General features: G+C 44.4%; 1 protein-coding gene across 6 annotated transcripts in view; it reads left to right on the top strand.

Moving 5' to 3' along the window:
- The window catches only part of LYST (lysosomal trafficking regulator), a 146,388-nt gene extending 125,844 nt beyond the window's left edge, over nucleotides 1-20,544 (top strand). For 3 of the 6 annotated variants that reach the window (XM_084828183.1, XM_084828182.1, XM_084828187.1), the window contains 5 exons: nucleotides 5,443-5,582; nucleotides 8,324-8,421; nucleotides 17,496-17,652; nucleotides 18,749-18,820; nucleotides 19,708-20,544. In XM_084828183.1, the coding sequence (XP_084684309.1) occupies nucleotides 5,443-5,582; nucleotides 8,324-8,421; nucleotides 17,496-17,652; nucleotides 18,749-18,820; nucleotides 19,708-19,846 (606 nt within the window). In that variant the 3' untranslated portion in view covers nucleotides 19,847-20,544. Of the gene's footprint in view, nucleotides 1-5,442; nucleotides 5,583-8,323; nucleotides 8,422-11,073; nucleotides 11,181-15,210; nucleotides 15,364-17,495; nucleotides 17,653-18,748; nucleotides 18,821-19,707 lie in introns of those variants that run through there. The other 3 variants (XR_014786801.1, XR_014786800.1, XM_084828184.1) reach the window with 3 other exon arrangements.
- The last annotated feature ends 2,527 nt before the right edge of the window (nucleotides 20,545-23,071 follow it).

The raw sequence follows: 23,071 nt of genomic DNA, 5'->3' as shown, positions 1-23,071 counted from the left end.
GAATGCTAAAGGAGGAAGTCAAGAAATCACTGGGATAACAGGCAGGCATGGCCTTGGTGCACAAAATGAAGCAGGACAAAAGCTAATAGAGTTTTGCCAGGAGAGCACGCTGATCATAGCAAACACTCTTTTCCAACAGCACAAGAGGCGACTCTACACATGGACATCACCAGATGGTCAGTATCGAAATCAGATTGATTATGTCCTTTGCAGCCAAAGATGGAGAAACTCTACACAGTCAGTCAAAACAAGATCTGGAGCTGACTGTGGCTCAGATCATGAGCTTCTTGTTACAAAATTTCGGCTTAAATTGAAGAACGTAGGGAAAACCACTAAACCATTCAGGTATGGCCTAAATCATATCCCTTATGAATACACAGTGGAGGTGAGGAATAGATTTCAGGGATTAGACCTGATAGACAGAGTGCCTGAGGAACTATGGACGGAGGTCTGTAACGTTGTTCAGGAGGCAGCAACTCAATCCATCCCAAAGAAAAAGAAATGCAAGAAAGCCAAGTGGCTGTCTGAGGAGGCTTTACAAGTAGCTGAGGAAAGAAGGGAAGCGAAAAGCAAGGGAGAAAGGGGAAGATATATCCAACTGAATGCAGAGTTCCAGAGAATAGCAAGGAGAGACAAGAAGGCCTTCTTAAATGAACAATGCAAAGAAATCGAGGAAAACAACAGAATGGGAAAGAGTAGAGATCTTTTCAAGAAAATTGGAGATCTCAAGGGAATGTTTTGTGCAAAGACGGGCATGATAAAGGACAAAGAAGGCAAGGACCTAACAGAAGCAGATGAGATTAAGAAGAGGTGGCAAGAATACACAGAAGAACTATACAGGAAAGATCTGAATGTCCCTGATAGCCACGATAGTGCGGCCACTGAACTTGAGCCGGACATCCTCGAGAGTGAAGTCAAGTGGGCCTTAGGAAGCATTACTAACAACAAAGCTAGCGGAGATGACAGTATAGCTTCCAGCTGAGCTATTTAAAATCCTAAAAGATGATGCTGTTAAAATGCTGCATTCAATATGCCAGCAAATTTGAAACACTCAACAATGGCCGCAAGACTGGAAAAGGTCAGTTTACATTCCAATTCCAAAGAAGGGCAACGCCAAAGAGTGTTCAAACTACCGCACAATTGCGCTCATTTCACATGCCAGCAAGGTGATGCTCAAAATCCTACAAGCTAGGCTTCAGCAGTATGCGAACCGAGAACTACCGGAAGTAGAAGCTGGGTTTCAAAGAGGCAGAGGAACTAGAGATCAAATCGCCAACATTCGCTGCATCATGGAGAAAGCAAGAGAATTCCAGAAAAACGTCTATTTCTGCTTCATTGACTACGCTAAAGCCTTTGATTGTGTCAAATCAAAGACACAACAAAGACACAACAAACTGTGGCAAATTCTTAAAGTGATGGGAGTACCAGACCACCTTACCTGTCTCCTGAGAAACCTGTACGAGGGTCAAGAAGCAACAGTAAGAACCAGACATGGAACAACCGAGTGGTTCAAAATTGGGAAAGGAGTACGACAAGGCTGCATATTGTCACCCTGCTTATTTAACTTATATGCAGAGTACATCATGAGAAACGCCGGGTTGGATGAATCACAGGTCGGAATTAAGATTGCTGGGAGAATTATCAACAACCTCCGATATGCAGACGATACCACCTTAATGGCAGAAAGCGAAGAGGATCTCAAGAGCCTCTTGTTGAGGGTGAAAGAGGAGGGTGCAAAAGCTGGTTTGAAACTCAACATTAAAAAAACTAAGATAATGGCATCTGGCCCCATCACTTCCTGGCATATAGAAGGGGAAGAAATGGAAGCAGTGACAGATTTTACTTTCTTGGGCTCCAAGATCACTGCAGACGGTGACTGTAGCCATGAAATTAAAAGATGCTTGCTCCTTGGGAGGAAAGCTATGGCAAACCTAGACAGCATAGTAAGAAGCAGAGACATCACCTTGCCGACAAAGGTCCGTCTAATCAAAGCTATGGTTTTCCTAGTAGTAATGTATGGCTGTGAGAGCTAGACTATAAGGAAGGCTGAGCGCCGAAGAATCGATGCTTTCGAACTGTGGTGCTGGAGAAGACTCTTACGAGTCCCCTGGACTGCAAGGAGGTCCAATCAGTCAATCCTAAAGGAAATCAACCCTGAGTGCTCATTGGAAGGACAGATACTGAAGCTGAAGCTGAAATATTTTGGCCACCTAATGCGAAGAGAAAACTCTCTGGAAAAGACCCTGATGTGGGAAAGACTGAAGGCAAAAGGAGAAGGGGACGGCAGAGGATGAGATGGCTAGATAGCATCACCGATGCAATGAATATGAACTTGAGCACGCTCCGGGAGAGAGCGCAGGACAGGAAGGCCTGGCATGCTATGGTCCATGGGGTCACGAAGAGTCAGACACGACTGAACGACTGAACAACAACAATAACAATACAACCAGAATAAAACCTAGCAGCAGTACAGGGATTTAAAATACAGATTTAAAACGGCAAAGCTAAAAGTCTAGAAAGCTAAATACTAAAATGCCTGGGAAAATAAAAAAGTCTTCACCTGGTGCTGGAAAGAATACAGTGTAGGTGCCAGGTGAACCTCACTAGGGAGCTCTGTCCACAGCTGGGGTGCCACAACAGAAAAAGCCCTCCTCCTAGTAGCCACCCACCTCACTTCCTTTGGCAGGGGCTCACGGAGAAGGGCTGCTGAGGATGATCTTAAGGTCTGGGCAGGCACATATGGGAGGAGGCAATCCTTCAGATAACCTGGCCCCAAGCCGTTAAGGGCTTTGAATGTTAATTCCAGCACTTTGATTTGAATCGGGCCCAGAAATGGACTGGCAGCCAGTGCAGCTGAAAAAGTACTGGCGTAACATGAGCTTGCTGGCCAGTCCCTGTTAACAATCTTGCTGCCCTATTTTGGACCAGCTGAAGTTTCCAGACCGTTTTCAAAGGCAGCCCCACATATAACGCATTGTAGTAATCCAGACGAGAAGTTTATAGGGATGTACGAAAGTGACTTATCTTCTCACGAAATTGATTCGCAGTGGGGGGGAGGCGCTCCGTCCCTCCCCCCGAAATTCTGGCCGGGGGGGAGGCGCTCCGTCCCTCCCCCCCTGAATCCTGGCTGGCCGGGTGCGCAAATGGCGGCGGCCGTAGCCGCCGCCGTTTGCGTCCCTGCAGTCAGCCGTGATAGGCTACGTAAATGTTTACGTAGCCTATCACAGCTGAGTAAAACAAAAAACTGCGCATATGCAAATGGCGGCGCCCATGGGCACCGCCATTTGCGTTCCTTATTTTGGCACGTGTAGTCTACGTAAACATTTACGTAGACTACGGCGTAAATAAGGGGAACGCAAATAGCCGCGCCACCGCCAGGAGGATTCGCCCAAGGTAAGTCCCATCCCGGGGGGAGCAGACCGTTTCGCCACCGATTTCGGGGGGCCGAATGCGCTGGCATTCGGCCTCCCCGAGATTCGTGGCGAAATTCTCTGACATCCCTAAGAAGTTATCAGAGCATGGACAACTGTAGCTAGGCTATCTCTGTCCAGGTAAGGGTGTAGTTGGTATACCAGCCTAAGCTGATAAAAAGTGCTCTGTGCCACTGAGTTCACCTGTGCCTCAAGTGACAGTTCTGGATCCAAGAGCACCCCCAAACTACGAACGTGATCCTTTAGGGGGAGTGCAACCCCCTCCAGAACAGTTGAATATCACCCAGCTGGGCAGATGAACCACCCACTAACAGTACCTCCATCTTGTCTGGATTGAGTTTCAGTTTATTGGCCCTCATCCAGTCCATTACTGTGCCCAGGCACTGATTCAGAACAGCCACTGCCTCACCAGGGTTTGATGAGAAAGAGAAGTAGAGCTGGGAGTCATCTGCATATTGATGGCACCTCAGCCCACACCTCCGGATAACCTCCCCCAGCTGTTTCATGTAGATATTAAACAGCATGGGGGGTAAAACAGAGCCCTGTGGGACCCCATGGCACAATTGCCATGGCACAGAGCAATAATTCCCCAGCACCACCTTCTGGAATCGGCCATCCAAGTAGGAGCGGAACCACTGTAATGCAGTGCCTCCGATTCCCAACCCAGACAACCTATCCAGAAGGATACCATGGTTGATGGTATCAAAAGCCGCTGAGAGGTCCAGGAGAATCAACAGTTGATACACTTAACATAATGCGAGAATTTCTCTCATTGCTGCTCAGGTTTGTCCCTCTGTAGAACTGAACCATCTTTATGGATGCCCCGTAGGTCTGGCATCTCTACATACCACAGACAGCAGGCAGTACAGCTTCTGTTCCTAGTCAGCTTCTTGAGATGAAGCCATATGGTGTGACAACATGTTCACTAGCATCTGTTTTGGATTCTGTTCCCAGCAGAACAAGAGTTTGGGCCCTAAACTCTTGTTTCCCTAAAGATTCATAGCTGAATTACTTAATTCAATGCAGTGCAAGAAATATCAAGCAAGTGTTCATCTTCCTGTATGCGTTACTGAGGTATATACACTGTAATTCTGAATACCTTGCACTTCCATTTCTAGCCATAATACCAGTGTAATATGCTAAAATGCCAGTGTAGTGCTTTGATTTGTGACATTGTGTGGTTGCAGTAGACAATTGATTTACCTAAACACTTATTTACTGGCACAAGAAATCTTAGGGTTGGCATATTAATGGACTGCTGAAGTCTAGCGAGTCCTACTTCTGGCATTCTAACAAAACATTGCTGTGACTAGCGTATCTAAGGAAACTGTTGGGTTTTGTCTGTCACCTCTGCCTTCTATCCTTATCAGCTTTTATTATGATGATTCTGCATCTTAATTAGCTCTCTGGCTTTTAATAGAGGACAAGGTGGAATTAAATAGCAGTAACGTTGGGTAAAGTTGTTTTCTTCTCCATGCTGTTTGTCTTTAACTATGGCAATGTAAAGGACACATCCGCTTATGAATTACCCAAGTAACAATGCATGCTGCAAAACAAGGCAGCTGCATAGAGCTTTCCTCTGTGCTAATAACTATGTGAGCGATCTGAAGAAGCTACCTTTCACAGCTAATACCATACTAACGATTGTTTGTCAGCTAAGCTCTGTTTTAAAGAAAAGTGGTAGAAATGCTTTTGAGTTGAGCCTTGAGCAACCCTCACTTAACGTTTTTTGTAGTTGACATAGAAAAACACAATTGTGCAGAATAACAGCCCAATCCTAGACATATCTACTCAGAAGTCCTCCTGAGTTCAGTGGAGCTTACTCCTAGGTAGGTGAGTATAGTATTGCAGCCTAAAAGTCATAAAATGGTACACATTAATTCAAGTGAAAATAGTTATTAAAACATTTCTACTTTCAAACTTCATTTGTGGTATGGTATTTTGCCCTCCATGTCCCTCCACTTCTCCGTTCAGTAAAGTTGGATCTTATTGAGATCTTGTTCCTTTTCAGCCTTCTGAGATTGAAATGGAGTGTCAGGTGCATCTGTATGGTCATACTGCAGAGATCACCAGCTTGTTTGTCTGCAAGCCTTACAGTATAATGATAAGTGTAAGCAAAGATGGAACCTGCATCATATGGGATTTGAACAGGTAGAAATATCTTTAAATAATTACTTTCGCTATCTCAACTTCTAAATTTTAAAGGCTGAAATATAATTTAGGATTGATTTCATCTGTTTCATTTATCATAAAATTAAGTTGTGTATCTATCCCACCTGTACAGCACCCAGTACATTGGTACTATGTAAAATTTATAGTAATGGGATATTCAAAATTGATATTGTTGTTAATATTTTTGTATGCACAGCAAGCCGAGGGCTGGGGATCAGCGAGGGGGAGTGGCTGTTATCTACCGGGAGTCCTTGGTTTTCACCAGACCCCCTCTCCGGGAGACCAAGGTTGCTGAGTGCATGTACTGGAGGTTGGCCTGAAGAGCAGTCTGGGGATTCTGCTTGTGTACCATCCACCCCGCTGCACGACTGACTCCCTGGCCGAGGTGCTTGAGGTGGTCTCTGATGTGCGTGTACAGTCCCCTGACTTATTGGTGTTGGGGGACTTCAATGTACACTCAGAGGCTGTCCTCACGGGGGCACCTCAGGACTTCATGGAGACCATGGCTTCCTGGGAGCTGTACCCTATTCCAACTGGGCCCACCCATGTAGCCGGTCATGCGCTAGACCTTGTGTTTGTTTCTGGAGAAGTGGGGAGTGATCTGGAAGTCGGGGGTATATCCACACGCACCCCTTGTCATGGTCAGATCACTATCTGGTGACGTTGGACTTCTCAGTTCCACAACCCCTCTGCAGGGGTGGAGGACCCATTAAAATGGTCTGCCCCAGGTGCCTTATGGATCCAAATGGATTCCTGAACGCGCTTAGGGATTCTCTGGAGCACGCAAATGGCCACTCAGTCGAGACCCCGGTGGGTGGCTGGAATGCCGCAATCACTGGGGCATTAGATCAGGTGTCTCTGAAATGCCCTCTCCCCCTAAACAAGGTTCAAACTGCACCATGGTTCAATCCACGGTTATGAGCCCTGAAACAGGAGGTGAGACGGCTAGAGTGCTGGTGGCGGAAGTCTCACTTCAAAGACGATCAGACATGGACTAGAGCTGTATCTTCCGCCTATCACATGGCGGTGAAGGCAACAAAAAAGGAATGCTGCCTCTATCACGTCCACAGAGTGCTGTCCCAGGAGGCTGTTCCAAGTGGTCAGGAGCCTGGTCGGTCCAGTGGCTCCGGAACTGCTGGAGCATTCTAAGGCCTCCTGTGAGGCCTTGGCAAGGCACTTCACAGATAAAATTGATCAGATAAGGAGTGTTATTCCGTGCGCTGTGGATACAGTTAGCAAGCGAGAGGCAGTCTGTGGCAAACCGGTTTTGTGGGATCGGTTCCAGCTTCTTCCTTCTGATGAAGGGGACAAGGTGCTTTCATCTGTAAGGCCGACCACCTGCTTACTTGATCCTTGCCCATCTTGGCTCATTATGAGCTGCAGAGAGAGGCTGGGTGAGGGGATCAGGGTGGTGGTGAACACCTCCCTTGAGGAGGGAATGAGGCCATCAGCTCTCAAGGAGGCAGTGATAAGACCACTCTTAAAAAAGCCCTCCTTGGATCCCCAAGTCCTAGACAACTTTCGCCCAGTTTCAAATCTGCCATTTTTGGGCAAGGTGATTGAGCGGGTGATGGTGATGGAGTTGAAGGCACACTTGGAAAAAGTCAGTTATCTAGATCCATTTCAATCGGGCTTCAGGCCTGAGCATGGGACAGAAACGGCCTTGGTCACCTTGGTGGATGATATGAGGAGGGCTTTGGATAGGGATGAATGCTCCTTCCTTATTCTCCTCATCCTCTCAGCAGCTTTTGATACTGTTGATACTGTTGGTGGGAGACAAGAGGAGGTTGGAGGATGTTGACCTGGTGTTGAATGGGGTACAGTTACCCTTGAAAGACCAGGTCCGCAGCCTGGGGGTCATTTTAGACTCCCAGCTGTCGCTGGAGGCTCAGGTGTCAGCTGTGAGCGGGACAGCGCTGTACCAACTCCATCTGATACAGCGGCTGCACCCCTACTTTCCCGACCATCTTTTGCCATCGGTAGTACATGCCCTGGTCTCCTCTTGTCTAGACTACTGTAATGCGCTCTACGTAGGGTTACCCTTGAAGATGGTTCGGAAGCTACAGCTGGTGCAGAACGCGGCGGCTTGCCTGATTAAAGGCAGCCGCTGGCGTGATCACATCACTCTGGTGCTGAAGGAGTTGCACTGGTTACCAGTTGTTTTCCTGGCCAAATTCAAGGTGTTGGTTTTGACCTTTAAAACCCTATATGGTTCTGGCCCAGCCTATCTCAAGGAGTGCCTCCAGCAACACCAGACAGGACTCTCAACAAGATCAGTCTGAGATGGCCTTCTCTCTGTCCCATCAGCCAGGACAGCTAGGCTGGTGAGGACAAGGGAGAGGGCCTTCTCTGTGGTGGCCCCCACTCTGTGGAACTCCCTCCCTAGGGAACTCCGCCATGCCCCCTCTTCAACGAGCTTCCGCCACATGTTGAAAACTTTGGTTGTTCAGGCAGACATTTGGGGTGGGCTAGGGAAATTTTAGGAAATGATGTTTTAATGTGTAATTTTATTGTTTTTAAACTGTTTGTATTATTGTACATCGCCCAGAGTGGCTGGGTGACTGGCCAGATGGGCGATTAAGAAATTTAATAAATAAAATACAAAATAAATATTGGTGCATTAAACAAGATGTTGTTTAATGCACTAAACTTTATATTTGTAAACTAAACTTCTAGTATCTTGAAAGCTAATCCTCTAATCACTAATCTGATTCTTACAGACTCTGCTATGTGCAAAGTCTTGCTGGACACAAGAGTCCTGTAACAGCAGTGTCTGCTAGTGAAACAACAGGGGACATTGCAACAGTTTGTGATTCAGGTAGGTGCCTTATCAAGATCAAACAATTTAGTGTTGTAGCCTTAGCCATACAGAAAGCTAGCTCATATTATATGCTACAGAATAAGAAAGAGAATAAGTACAAATATACCTTTTATTGATAGAGTATCTGATGGCATATGTAGGAATATGCAAACTTTCTAGTTGCACAGAAATCTTCATTGGGTTAAATGGAAATGTAACTGATTCTTAGCTATGTTGAGAACAAATTGACAAGATAACCTAACTTTTGGAGAGAAAATAGTAAGAAGTTGAGTATTTCAAATATCATCCCCTCTAATAATGAGCTCAGGTGGTTGAGTGCCTATCAATTTGGGATTGTCCCTTCTGCGCTTCAGCCGCCCTGCATTTGTGGCTAGACAGCCAATTTTTGCTGTCTAGCCACAGGAAGGCGGAGTGGGGGAAGCGGCTGCCGGATGACACATAGGATGTGTCGTACCAGCATTTCCGCCTTCCCTGGCCCGGAACACTCCCAAGAGTGCCCCGTTTTTGCTGCTCCGCACTCCTCTTCTGAGTGCAGAGTGCGGGGCCATTCCGAGCTGCCTGCGGGGCAGCGGGGGGGGGGGAGGTCAGCGTGCGGGCTCTGAGGTCAGTTCCCAGAAACCGACAAATCCTATGGCCATCCAGCCACTGACTAGCGGCCATAGGATTGCTCCCTAAGTCTTTTAATTACCTTTCCTACCTTTGAAGCTCAGTTTTGCAATTTTGCCTCACTGAAGTGGTCATGGATTTGCCTCTCTGCGTTCTTCTGACTCAGGCTCCCCCCCCCCCATTTTCTCCCTGACTTTTGCATGTCCGTGTGTTACTGTCTTTTCTCTTTTCCTCCCTTCCTAATCTTTTTTCCTTTCAGGGAAAACAGTAAAACAAAAAACACTGCAGCTTCTCCGTCCTTGTCAGCTACCTTCATCGTCGTCTCCAACCGCCCCCACCCCCCCAATTTGGCCAGCCTTTTCCCCCTTGTGCCCTTGACTCTGCCACTTGCTATCAGGAAAGCAAAAGGAAAGTCTGTTTCTGCCTGCAAATCCCCTCATAAACCTTGCTCAGCAGTCTCCTTGGGCTCTTCACAAGCTGCCTCCATGTGGCCTCCGTGAGCGATGGAAAGGCAATAATGGCTGCCGTTACTGACCCTCCTCCCATTCGGCTTGTCCATCTACGGCATATGAAAAAGCAAGCCTTTCCGTTGCTTCCTGAGCTCCCTTTTCTCCACCTTTGGAAGTTTTCCTAAGCAGGGCTCAGAGCAAGACTGAGTGCCGGCAACAACATAGCCCTGGCTGGCATGGATGTTGGGAGTTTGGGAGGAGGAGGAGGAAGAGGAGGACAAGGAGCGGGGAGCCTGGCCTTCCGCAGGAGCCCAGCCCAGGCGGTTGGCCAGAAGGAGCCTCAGGGCAGATGAAGATCTCTCTGATGGCAGAGAGGCAGACTTAGCGGGGACTTTGGGCAGTCTGTTTTCGATGCAACCTTCCCTGGAGGAGTACTAGGGGCTCACAGACTGCCCTGTGGGAACAGGGGCATCATCCTCCAGGCCCACTGCTTTTTCCCACCAAAACCCTGTCAATCCCCTACAATTAGGGAATGTCCTGTTTCAGTGCAGGCCAGGGCCTTGGGCAAGGTGTAGATAGTCCTAGGAGCAGCAGTGAGAAAGCAACCAGTTCAGTTTGAAGTCATACACCGAAGTTCCAAGGAGGGTTGGCAGGCACAGGCAGAAGTGAGGTCAAGGCAGTCCAGGGGTCAGTTCACCAGCGTCTGTTTCAGCAAGTATCAAAGTCAGTCAAGGGGGTGTCTGAAAACGTTATCCAGATGCATAGCCAAGTTCTAGGAGCTTATTCGATTGGGTATCTTGAAAGCAAAGCCAAGGTTAAGGCTGTTTGCAGCAAAAAGATGGCGTCAGTGAGGCTGAATTTATAGCTGGTCATTAATCATCACAGCTAGCTAATTAGGTCAACGTGTTGCTTTTAAGGGAAGTCCCCACACTGTGACTTCAGTTTATTTTTTTGCTGTACGCGTCTGATTCTATGCCGTTCAGAAGGATGGATCCCCTCAGAGTCTGCCTCCAGCACTTGGGGAAGTTCAGAAACTGCTCAAGGGGGGCCAGGCTGCTCCTGCAATGTTTCCAGAGGAGGACTGTCAGCCAGGACCTCCTGTTCCTTGCTGAGCTCCAGCTGGGGCCCATTGTGCTGGCTCTCCCCTTCCTCTTCTTCCTCAGATGAATCCTCCTCCAGGTAGGGCATGACAGGGAGCAATCTGCAGGGATTCTGTTTCTCTGGAAGTTCCACCTTCTCTGCTACAGCACTTGAAGAAGGCTTTATTAGCTGACCTGGCTAAGGATGCCTTGGTTCATTCTCAGCCTTTAAGCCTTTCTATGTCTGCTACATCTAGAAATGCTGTGCAGCCCTCTGGCTCTCTCCTACTGTCACAGCAGCCTCCACAGGCTCCTTCAGCTCCAGCTCGAGACAGGGTTCATATATCTCCAGATCCTCATGATGTGCCTAGGAGGAAGTTAAAAAGAAAATCTCCAACCCATATCTGGACTCTCCTGACCCAAATGAGAGTGATGCGGACTTAATTGTCCTGGATGAAGAGGAGTGGACTGGTGAGTCAGACCTTGAGGGGCCTCATTTCTGTCACCTATTTCAGGACTCCCATTATCTTCCTCTGCTTTGTAAATCTATGACAGCCTTAGATTTGATTCCTTCAAAAGAAGCTCCTCAACCCTCTGCCTCTAGGATGGCAGCTGTCTGTCCTGATCCTCAGCCCAAGACCAAGGTGAAGCCGCCTGCTCATATCCCAAAAGTGATTAGAGGTGAGTTGAATTCTCCTTTGAAGCACAAGAAATCCATCACTATTGCTAACAAACATTGTGTTTTAGAGCGGTTTATTAAGGATCAAATTAAAGTCCCGCTTACTGATCGTGCTCTTCACCTGAAAGATACAATGCACAGCTCAAGGAATTGGTTGAGCGCAAGCTGAATACTGGTTTGAAGAAGGCCCATGAAGCAGCATCCCTGTCTATTTGGGTGGCAGCTTCAGCATTGGTTTTTGCCAGGCCTTCCTGTGGTTGGAAGATGTGTTGGACGGGGCACTTCATGACCCAGCCAGATTACGTAAGACCCTTCTCAAGGTCTCTAGAGAGGTAGCTTTTATTGCTGGTGCCTCTTTGGATGTGGCTCAGTTCTCTGCTAGATCCCTAGCAGCTGATGTGTGTGCCAGGAAACTCCTTTGGCTTTGCCATGGGGAAGCTGCTCCTCTTTCGAAGTCCAGCCTATCATCGGAGCCTTTATTTGGGGGCAAGCTCTGAGGGGAAGAAGCTGTAAAGGACGTTCTAAACAAATCAAGATAAGAAAAAGGCTATGCCCCTGGCAAGAAAGAAGGAAGAAAGACATTTCTTTAGGAGATCTTTTCATCCTTAGCAAACCAGCCAGCCATTTCATTTCTCCAAAACCACTGGGCAAGGGAGAAATGTTTGGTTCACCTGTCCTGCCTGGACTTTTTCCCAAGGAGGAAATAAAGGCCAACAGAACTTCTCCACTAGATATGGCTCCTCCACCATGTCAAGGGGATACAGGCACCAATTTTGACATCAACCTTTTGTTGGTGGGCGGTCGTCCTGCTGGATCCAGTGACAACTGGCTGGCCATCACCTCAGATCATCAGGTCCTGGAGACTCTTTGCTCGAGTCTGTGTCTGGAGTTGGCATCTCAACCTCCCCGCTATTTTTTCCCATCACCAGCCCCAGCAATTCCAGCCAAGAGGGAGATGGTGAAATTGGCCATCCACCTTTTACTAGATATCACAGCAGTGGAACCGTTGCCTCTAGAGGAGAAGGGATTAGGGCTCTACTCTCACTTCTTTACAGTCTCAAAGGAAGACAGATTTGTCAGAGCTGTCTTGAATCTCAAATTTCTCAATCACTTCATCTGTTACTGCTAATTTTGGATGGACCCTCTTCTGTCCATCAAAGATGCTCTTTGCCTAGGAGACTGCATGACTTCAGTGGACCTCAGAGAAGCCTATCTCCATATTCCTGTCTTCCTCAACCATCAGCACTACCCCCATTTTGCCATTGAAAGGTCCCATTTTCCATACAGAGCCATGCCTTTTGGCCTCGCTTCGGGTCCCAGGGTATTTACAAAGATCGTGGTCACCTTGGTGGCACATCTTCACATGCAAAGGATCTCAGTATACCCTTACCTCAATGATCTGTCATCCATTCAGCCTCCTGGCATCAGGCAATGGATAACCTGCAAGTCACCCTGGCATGTCTCAAGGACTTTGGTTTTCTGGTCAACAATCAAAGAGTCATCTGCTCCCCTCTCACTCCACCTGAGGGCCTTAATAGACATGCAAGTAGGGATCATGGCTGTCTCTCCAGAAAGGTTCTCCAAAATTCAAGCTGCAGTCAAATTGATTTGCTTCAAAAAGTCAGCTAACCTCATGCTTTAACTTCATTCACCATGGGACTCATGGTGTCAACATTCCAGGTAACTCCTTGGGCAAGACTTCATTCTCATCCCTTATAATGGGCCCTGCTTCCTTTCCAAAATGACATAGCTTCAAGATGTCACTTCAACATTCATCTGTCCAAGACTGTTTGAGCCTCCTCATGCTGGTCCTCCGTCCTGTTCTGGAGAGAGGGCTCCCCCTCCAGGATCCGCCCAAAACACTGATTACATTAGATGCCAGCCTTTCTGGTTGGGAGCTCTGTGCAAGGGGAGGATGGTTCAAGGAACCTAGTCCTCAGGGGAGTCATGGCTTCCTATCAACCTGCTAGAACTCCAGGCAGCCAAGCTAGCAGTTCAACACTTTTCATGCAAGTACTTCTCAGATTGCTCTTCATCCAGGTAGACAATGTCACAGCCAAAGGCACACATTGACCATCAGGGAGAAATCAAGTCTCCAGACCTCTAGGCGAAAGCAGACTCCCTCTTTCATTGGGCAGAACATCACCTACAATCCCTCTCTGAGAAATACCTAAGTGGGAGATAGAATACGCAAGCTGACTGGCTAAGCAGGAAACGGCTAAACCAAGGAGAATGGCTGCTTCACCCAGTCTTTGAAGAGATAGTCTCCTGTTTCAGGAGAGTCCAGGTGTTCCTGTTTGCATCATAAGCCAGTCAGCAGGTTCTTCTCCCATTATGCATCTCCAGCAGTGGAGATGACAGACACCCGGTCTTCTCCATGGCTGACTGTGCATCTGTATGCTTTTTCCACCACTCCCTCTTCTCTCCAGGGTTCTGTAGAGGTGAAGGAAGAAAAGGCGAGACTCATTCTAGTGGCTTCCTTTTTTGGCCATGGAGACCCTGGTTTCCTGACCTGATCAATCCGGGAGGGGCTCCTCCTTGGCCCCGCCCTCTGTGGGACAATCTGTTATCTCAAGGCCATCTCCTTCACCCAAACCTTGCATGGCTTCACTTACATGTCTGGAAATCGAACAGAAACATTTTTCCAAAGCAGACCTCTCCCCTGCGGTAATCAAGATTATATTGGCCTATGGGAGACCATCTACCTGCAGAATTTACCAGAGTACGTGGAAGATATTGTCCACTTGGTGTATTAGGAAAAGGATTTGGGGCTCAAAAAGCCAGAATCTCAGACGTTTTAGCATTTCTGCAAGACAGTTTGGTTATGGGTCTCAAGCCTAATATGCTTAAGCACCAGGCTTTCATGCTATCTACTCTTTTGTCAAAAGATTCATGGGCTCTCATCCTCTTCTTAAACAGTTCCTGTGCAGAGCTTTTTCAAAGTCACCTCGGCTTCAACATTGTTTCCCTTCCTGGGAACTCCATAAAGTACTTTCAGCACTTCGGATGCAACCCTTTGAGCCCCTGAAATCAGTATCTCTCCAACTGCTCTCTTTCAAGATTATATTCTTGGTGGACGTAGCATCAGCCAGAACGTTCTCCGAACTTAATGCCCTCTCCATGGATAAACACCTATGTGTATTCCATAAAGTTAGAATGGTGCTCCGTCCTAACCCCTTTTTCCGCCCTAAAGTTCTGTCTCCTATTCATTGTCAACAAGAGCTATTTCTTCCTACGTTTTGTCCTTCCCCTGTGCACCCCTCAGAAAAGAAATGGCATTCCCTTGTTGTCAGGAGGGCCCTGAGGCCTATATCAGCAGAACCAAAACTTTTCTGCAGTCATATTTCCTGTTTGTACCATTCCATCCTGCTTCCTTGGGACGGAAGGTTTCTAATGCCACTTTGAGTAGGTAGCTAAAGGCATGTATTTCCTTGCCTATTCCTGCCTGAAGTTGCCTCCACCTACCAAAATTTTTGCCCGTTCTACAAGAGCAGCCGCACCATCGGCAGCACAATGCAGTGCTCTGCTGCACTGATTTGTGGGGCAGCTACATGGGCAAATCCTAGCACCTTTGTTAAACATTACAAGATTGACTTATATGCCTCTGCTGAGGCGGCCTTTGGAAGGTGTGTCTTGCAACACGTACTTCCCAGTCATTAAGCAGCTACTGCTTTGCTGAATCCCACCCTACGTGGGTCAAGCTTTGGTATGTCCCACCTGATGTACTGTTTACATGCACAAGAGAAAAAAACATTAGTCACTTACCTGTAAAAGGGATTTCTTTGTGCATGTAAAACAGTACATCAGGGCCACACCCTAGCTTCAGATTCTGTTATGGCTGTTTCTGCTGGTGGGGACGAATGGGGCTTTTTTTTTTTTTTGTCGCACTTGGTTTTTTCCCAAGCCCTGTCAGCAGAGAGTGCACAATGTCCTATTTTTCTTGTTTGTGTTTTCCTGTTCTCACTGATCCTAGTACTTCCTGAGCTTGTCATCGGAAACTGAGCTTCAAAGGCGGGAAAGACGGTTAAGACTTAATTGGGGCAGCGATTTTGCCTTTGACCACTAGGTGGCGCATAAGACGCACCTGATGTACTGTTTTACACGCACGAAGAAATCCCTTTTATAGGTAAGTGACCAACGGTCTTTTCTACAGCGTTAGGGGACTGCCTAGGTGTGCAGGTATTCAGTTGGTATTAACTTTTAAGCAAGTATTAAGTTGGTAATTTTTTTAAGGTTTTGTTTGTTTTTTACAAATCCAAACAGCATGAAAAGGATCTGCAGCTTCCAGAAAGTATGGCATCTAGATGTGTCAGTAGCGGGATAAAACTGGAGGTGGGCAGGGGGAGTAATAAGCAGAAATTAGCCTACTCAATCCCTTAATAGTAAGCATCCTTGGAGGGAGGGATTAGGGTTGGAGGGATGTGTGCCATGAAGTTAAACCCCTTTCCCTGCACTATAAGGGGATGTTTTAAGAGAAAGGAAAGGAGAAAAAAAGGACACATTTTCCCTTTCCTGCTCTCCAGATCCCCACCCCCATATAGGTATAAAATGTTCAGGCTCAGGCATAGTGTTCCCAAAGCATACCCCTCTCGTGATGCAGGTACTATACCAGCTTAAGGTACTATACTGGGTTATACCAGAGATGTAGGTACTGCCTTATATCAGGCAGACTATTCGTCCACGTAGCCCAGAGCTGTCTGCAATGGCTCTCCAGGGACTTAGGGAGAAGTCTTTCCCATCAATTGCTGCATTTTAGTACAGCAAGGGAAGGCCTCCAAGCGGGGGAGATGACAATGCCTTTTTTCCTCCCCTTTTCAAACTGCTCTCCCACCCACAAGGCCTGGATAGGACTACAGGGTTGCTTTTCCAGGCTGACTACAGCCCTGAACAGTAGAGTTCCTTTTAGGGGCTGGGGATACACAGCACAGCAACATTTTGTTGCGGGTCCCACTTCTACAGTATATTTACCAGCTGAGTGTCACACCAATGGAGTAATTGAACATTTGTCCCATCCGTTTTGCAAATATTCAGAAATATATCCAGAGGCACAGATTGAGTTCTATACATTTCCATGAATGGCAAGGACCAGGAGGTCATAGAAAGCTGCCTTATAAGTATTTAGACTAATGGTCCATCTAGCTCATCCTTGTCTGTGTCTGACTGCCAGCGGGTCACCAGTCTTTCCTGGCCCTGGAGATGCTGGGGATTGAGCTGGGACCTTCTGAATGCAACACATGTTCTCAGCCACTGAGCTATGGTCCCTCTCTAAAGGGCAGAGGTTGAGGTCCTTCTTGGCACACATCAACAAAAACTGGCCAAATAAAAGATATCAGATGGGACCCAAACAGCCACATGCACATGCCTGGTGTTTCTAGTACAAACTATCGAACTTCCCTTCTAGCTGCAGCCTCTTATATTCTATTGAATACCATTCCAGAGTGTCCCCCAACACTCAGGAATGGGTTTGAGGTGTGTGTAAGGGGCCTGAAAAGCTATGGGGCTTTGCGCAGAACACCATGCGGGCCTTTTAATCCCAGACACCATATTTACTGTGCAAGTTCATGTGTGAAATGGGGGCGTGCTTTGCGCTCATGTGTATGCAAGCACACACGTGATCTTGTGGCCTCCCAAAGATGTAATGGCTTAACAGGTTTGAAGGGGGTTGAATTCTCTGGAGTCATGGCATGACATATAAGATTTGTTATCCAAGATATTGTATTACAAAAACTCCTTAAGGGGGGAATACAAGCCAAAATTGCTTTTGTTAAAATTATATCTCCTGCTTGCCTTCTGATACAAAATAATTGGCAGCATGGGGATTGTATTAAATTGTTCATTAACTGTAGATGCAAAATGAAGACAAATAGCAGTGGTGTTCCCATTACCTCTGAAAAGGAATTAAACGTGCAGCGTAGGTGTTGTTAAAAGAGAAGGAGCCAGAAGACGGTATGGATTAACTGTAGCTATTTGTACGTTACTGCATGTCTTCAGATTGCATGAAATATTTGTCAGCAAGTCTCTAAAACCGTAGAGCAGGGGGGATAACAATTTGCGGTCCAGGACTACATATGGGTTTCTGTTTTTTCAGGCATTGTTAACTGCCAGAAAATATTACACAATTCAGTGCTTCTGTATGATTGGATAAGAGCCCTTCATTCTTCTAATCTTTTTAGTTGAGTGGTCTTTGGAATATATTGCTTAGTCTTAATTGCGTTCTAGATTTTATTTTGCTAATGCAGTGTTTCCTTTGTATTTCAGTTGGTGGCGGCAGCGATCTCAGACTTTGGACAGTGAACGGTGATCTTGTGGGACATGTGCACTGCAGGGAAATTATATGCTCTGTTGCTTTCTCCAACCAGCCTGAAGGAGTCTCTATCAATATAATTGCTGGAGGACTCGAAAATGGAGTTGTAAGGTGAGTGCCTATAATAGATCATTTCCTTTTGGGTTGTATACGTGTCTTATAAAAGCTACGGTGCCCTCTTCTTAAACTGTGTACCATACTTTTCTTTCCAAACATCTGTTTTTAGGATAAAAACACAGATTTCTGTGGAGCAATGAGAACAGCATCCTCAATATTCCTACAGTGATCTACTTTTGTAGCTTTAAAACTGTACAAGGAGAGAGTGCAGTTCCTCCCACCCTTCCTTCAGAGGGAACAGTCTTGCAGTGGACAAAAAAGCCTTTTTGCCCTTTTAAAAAACAAAAAAACCAGGAATCAATTGCTCTGATGGTGTAGAGAGGGAGCACCCACTGTCGAAAGAGAAAAAGCTTTTAAAATTGAAATGGCAAGTACTGCTGCAAGAAGCAGACAGTGCTTTTTCTTCTTTTATGTGACTGTGCATCTTAAAACATAACTTTAAACTTGAAATGATTCCAAAACTACTCATTTTGTGTCTGAGAGGGACAAGCTTACTGACTCATGGGCACAGTAGATGCTGGAGCATCTTCCATATGAGGAAAAGCTAACATGTTTGGAGCTTTTTAGTGTTAAAAAAAAAGAAAGAAACTGGGGTGGGGAAGGACATGGTAGGAGTTTATAAAATTATGCATTGTGTGGAGACAGTGGAGAAGGAGAAATATTTCTTCTCCCATATAATAGAATTTGAGATCCTACAACCAAACTGATTGGCAGTACATTAAAGGTGGACAAAATAAAGTATTTCAAGCAATGAATTTATAGAATTAGCTGCCACAAAATCTGATAGCCACTGGTTTAGATGTCTATAAAAGGGTCTTACATGCATTCCTGAGGCTATTGATCTATCAGTGGGTATTGGTTATGTTAGAGAAGTAGAGATAGAATGCTTCTGAATACCGTGTCAGGACAAGCAGCATGAAAAGACTTTTGGACTTCCCAAAAGCATCTGGCTGGCCACATTTGGAAGCAGGATGCTATCATAGATGGGCCTTTGGCCTCATCCAGCAAGCTTCTGTGATAATCACACTAAAATGTGTACATGTATTAGAGCAGCAGGGTCATACTTCAACCTGTCTTTTCTTTTTCTTAGACTGTGGAGTACGTGGGATTTGAAACCTGTGCGGGAAATTACATTTCCAAAATCAAATAAACCTATTGTGAGGTAAAAAAAAAAAAACATTTTGTAGCATATAGCAATTTACAAAAACATTTCAACATAAATGGGAGACCTTAAAATCTGCTTTGCTTATCTTTAGAGTTTCTTTGAAAATTCTGGACTTCATAATTTTAAGTAGCACTTAAAATGACTTTAATATAAGTGACCATTATCTTATATGAGATCAAGCTATCCCCACAATGTCTTTCTTATTAAAATATGCAATAGATCATCTGCCCAGTAGATTTGAAACCAAGGGCCTCCCTCTTCTAGTCAAAGGAAAATGCACTGAGTGTGTGTATGGTGTCTCTTCATAAAGCATCTTGTTATAAAAAAAAGAGCTGATTCTTACAATTGTCTCTGTAATATAGTTGCTGCTTCCATTTCGTTGGGTTCTGTGCTGCTCTGGTAATATCTGAAATGGCAAAGGCCATATAGGATAGATAGATTATATGGTTGCTTCCATGCCAGTGTGATGGAAAGAGAAATAAAATAATTCTTGTGGGAATATTAAAGCTCAGTTTAAATCTGCCTAAATAGGCACTCCAGCACAAGAGGCAACAGGAGTAAGGGGGGCACACAGATTCCAAAAAATAAAATTAAAATAAAACAAGAGTGGGAATAGATATACGTGTGTGTGTGTGTGTGTGTGTGTGTGTGTAACTGCCGCTGCAAACATTCCTAACATTGTGCATTCACTGGATTCTGCTCTAAATGTTGTCTTAAGGAAAATATTTTTTAGAAAGGCAAGATATAAATATGGGCAATAGTTAAATTGTTTTCTTTCTCTTGCTGCCACACCCCTTTTTTTAAAGGAACATCCCTAGACCTTCAGAATGTTCAGTATGCCATGTGAGACATGACAGACTTATTTTGTTTGCAATTCTTTACAGCCTAACATTTTCCTGTGATGGCCATCACTTGTACACAGCAAATAATGAAGGAACTGTTATTGCTTGGTGTCGCAAGGACCAACAGCGCTTGAAGCTCCCCATGTTCTACTCATTCCTTAGCAGCTATGCAGCTGGCTGATAACTCTTCATGCTCCTTGGCCTTGGTTTCTTCCGAAGCACTTTCAATCCAGAGTAGATCATAGAGCCCCTCTCATTTGACTGGAGTTTGAAATACACTGAACATATTTATGATAAGTGAGTAGATCAGTGATACATCAGTGAAAGGCTGCTATGTATGCTCATGCACCAAACTTATAAACCATATCACAGTTACAGGAAAGTTCTGGCCTGCCATTTTTGGTATCAGGTGAGTGGTAGAGGCACTAACAAAGAAGTTTAAATGCTGCAATGTACAATGTAAAAATATTTTTACAGATCATTTCCTGGACATGTATATTCTAAATCCTGAAGCACTAGTGGTGACTTTCTCCTTTGTGATGTAAAGAATAAAATAGAATTAAAATACTTCAAAGGTTTATACAAAAAAAATACAGTGTTTGCGTGTAACTTATTAGTAGACCGTAGTATACCTTACTCTATTGTTTTAAAACTCAAAAAACTTTTTGGGGAAGCAGATTTACTGCTTGGTGTCTCTGTACCAACACTGTTAAAATAGTGGCAGTATAATTCTATGGAATGTGATATTCTTTGCACTTTACTCACTGTCTTCTTAATTTATAACAGATCATCAGTCTGTAACAGGTAAAGTACATATTCCTGTAGTTTTAATTGGCAAAACCGTTGTGACAATATGAAGAAATACAAACGTGATCTTGCAAAATAATTGATTGTGTCCATCCGCACACTCATGTGTGAACACACACACACACACACACACATTCTGAATACAGAAAGTCTTGTGGTTTACACTCCAGGGGTCAAGAATGGGAAAATGCAGTAAGAAATGCGCTTCTGTTGATCATATCACAATTTTCATAATTCTATGATGGAGGAGGGGGAAGTTTCATTAAGACAATCTGGCTAACATTTTGAGCAACTCAAATCAGTTCAAATATATAATGTTCACCAAAAGTATTATTACAACCTGGTTTTTTCAAGAGAGGGGAATCGTACTGAAACTATTTATTTTAAATCTTATTCAAACAGATAAATAAGTTGACTTAAATATTTGATATACATGTGGTATTAACATGTGGTATTCTGTCTTCCAGGGGGAAAATATATAGGATTGTATTCCAGACTTAGTTATACTTAGACCTGGTTCTCACATAACACTAAGCGGGGCTTTGTGGCATGCGCTAACCCTCAAATAACGTACGCCATCCCAGTTCGCATGATACAACAAGCCATTGTGTGTGCCTGCCACGACCTGCATATTCAAAATGGCAGCTTGCACATACTGTGAAGTCCCACAGTGGTTTAGCATTACGTGCAAACTGGCCTTTAGAACAGACCCACTGAAATCATTGAGACTTAAGTTAGTCATGACCAAATTAGAGCAAACCCCTTAAAATCAATGGTAAGTGTAACTAAATCTGGAGCTAACTCAATTCCACAGAGATGCAATGATTTATACATTTTCTGGATTCTACTTCAGTTTAAATCTTCCTTTCAGTATTAACTTTGCATGTGTATCCTTAAAAACTGCATACCATGAAAACTGTAGCTGGTCATCTTATCATAAATATGCAATCTGTAGCCTTGTCTTGATAATTCCAGTATAGAATTGTAGAAGTCTTTCCTTTAATATATGGGCATTTTCTATTTAATCCAGAATCTAAAAAAGCATACCAGGCATGGGGAATCTGATGTGTGAATGTATGCACATCTATTCCAAATCCTCCAAAGTCTTGCATGAACTTCCATTTCAGCCTATGGATCTCCACATAGAGATGTAAAATTTCTGGAAATGTTGAGGCCATGGGGGAAAAACGGTGGGGGGTGGGTGGGTGGGTGGAGAACTCAGAAAGTTTGGAAAAATACGCAATACTTTTTTTTTTCACTCTTTACAGATCTAAAGTCACTTTGTTGCTTTAAGACAGACTTCCACAACCTGGTGCCATCCAGAGATTTCAGACTCCAGCTCCCATCAGCCTCAGGCAGTATGGCCAATGATCAAGAATGGAGGGCACCAGATTGGGGAGAGCTGCTTTAGGAACATAGAGCGGCCTTTCTGTTCCTAAAGTTATTTTATGTATGACTTAAGTTTGCTCATAAAATTATCATTATATTTTAAAACTTTTAAGAGTAAACCCAGTAAATTTGTAATTCTTGCCTGAATAACTTAGAACTACATTAAATGACTACATTAAATGACTACAGCATCAGAAACACAGGAGTCTATAGAACAAAACCCAAACTGTCAAGAATGCACATTTACTGTCCAGAATGCACAATGGTGACTCTACTCACATGTTGGGAAACTGAGCATAAATGTCTATCAGTAAAATACGCTTTAGTTAAATAATTTTAATAAGGAATGAAATTTAATAAGGATTAAAAAAATTCTCCATGGCTTCACTATTTCCAGACATGTTACATCTCTAGTCTTTCTATACATGTGTTCTTTTTACTTAGTTTTTAGACATCATTTTGCGGAGAATAAAGGCTGGGTAACAATATATAAATACTTAAAATGCTAAAAGAAACTATTTCATAATCCAAAGCTTTTCAATTTTTTCCTTTTTGGAAAAAACCAAAAACGGTTCTTGGGAAAAAACGGGGAAAATGTTTTTTTTAACTTTTTTTAAATTTATTTTTCCAGGCCTTCACATCTCTAACTCCACATATGAGACTTCAAAGGGAACAGGCATTTTGGTGCATGTTTTAATCATGTTTACCATGAGCTAAAAACTAAACGCTCATATTGCAGCGTTGCATATTACTTCAATTAACATCTTCCCTGTTCATTGTTTTAGGGGCATTTTACTTGCTCCTACATTGGGATATGAAATATCACTTATGAAATCTTAGTTTTAGGTATAGAAATTATTATAAAACTTAAATATGCAGAACAGCTGGCATTGTAAAAATGTAGCATTTTTATGCATATATATAAAATTTTTGGATAGAAGAATATTTATTCAGCATGATAACCTTGTTCTGGAAATTGAAATTAAAACATACCTCATGAGGATTATGCATATCATATTGAACATCCCTGCAAATAATATATTTACAGTATATGTTTACTGCACCTATACTGTTCAGTAATAAAGTATTTATTTAATACAAACTTAGATGAGGCATCAATTTTATACAGATAAAAACTATAATTGCAGTGTATTACATTCTAAGTGTATTTTCCTCAAACTCACCTACGTAACTGATTTGTTTACATTTG

This window comes from Heloderma suspectum, chromosome 1 (genome assembly GCF_057233095.1).
Source record: "Heloderma suspectum isolate Gila_16-S chromosome 1, 16-S_ref, whole genome shotgun sequence".
In the NCBI taxonomy this organism is placed as follows: Eukaryota; Metazoa; Chordata; class Lepidosauria; order Squamata; family Helodermatidae; genus Heloderma; species Heloderma suspectum.
Note: the sequence above shows the minus strand (reverse complement) of the source record. Positions and strands in the feature narration are given on the sequence as shown.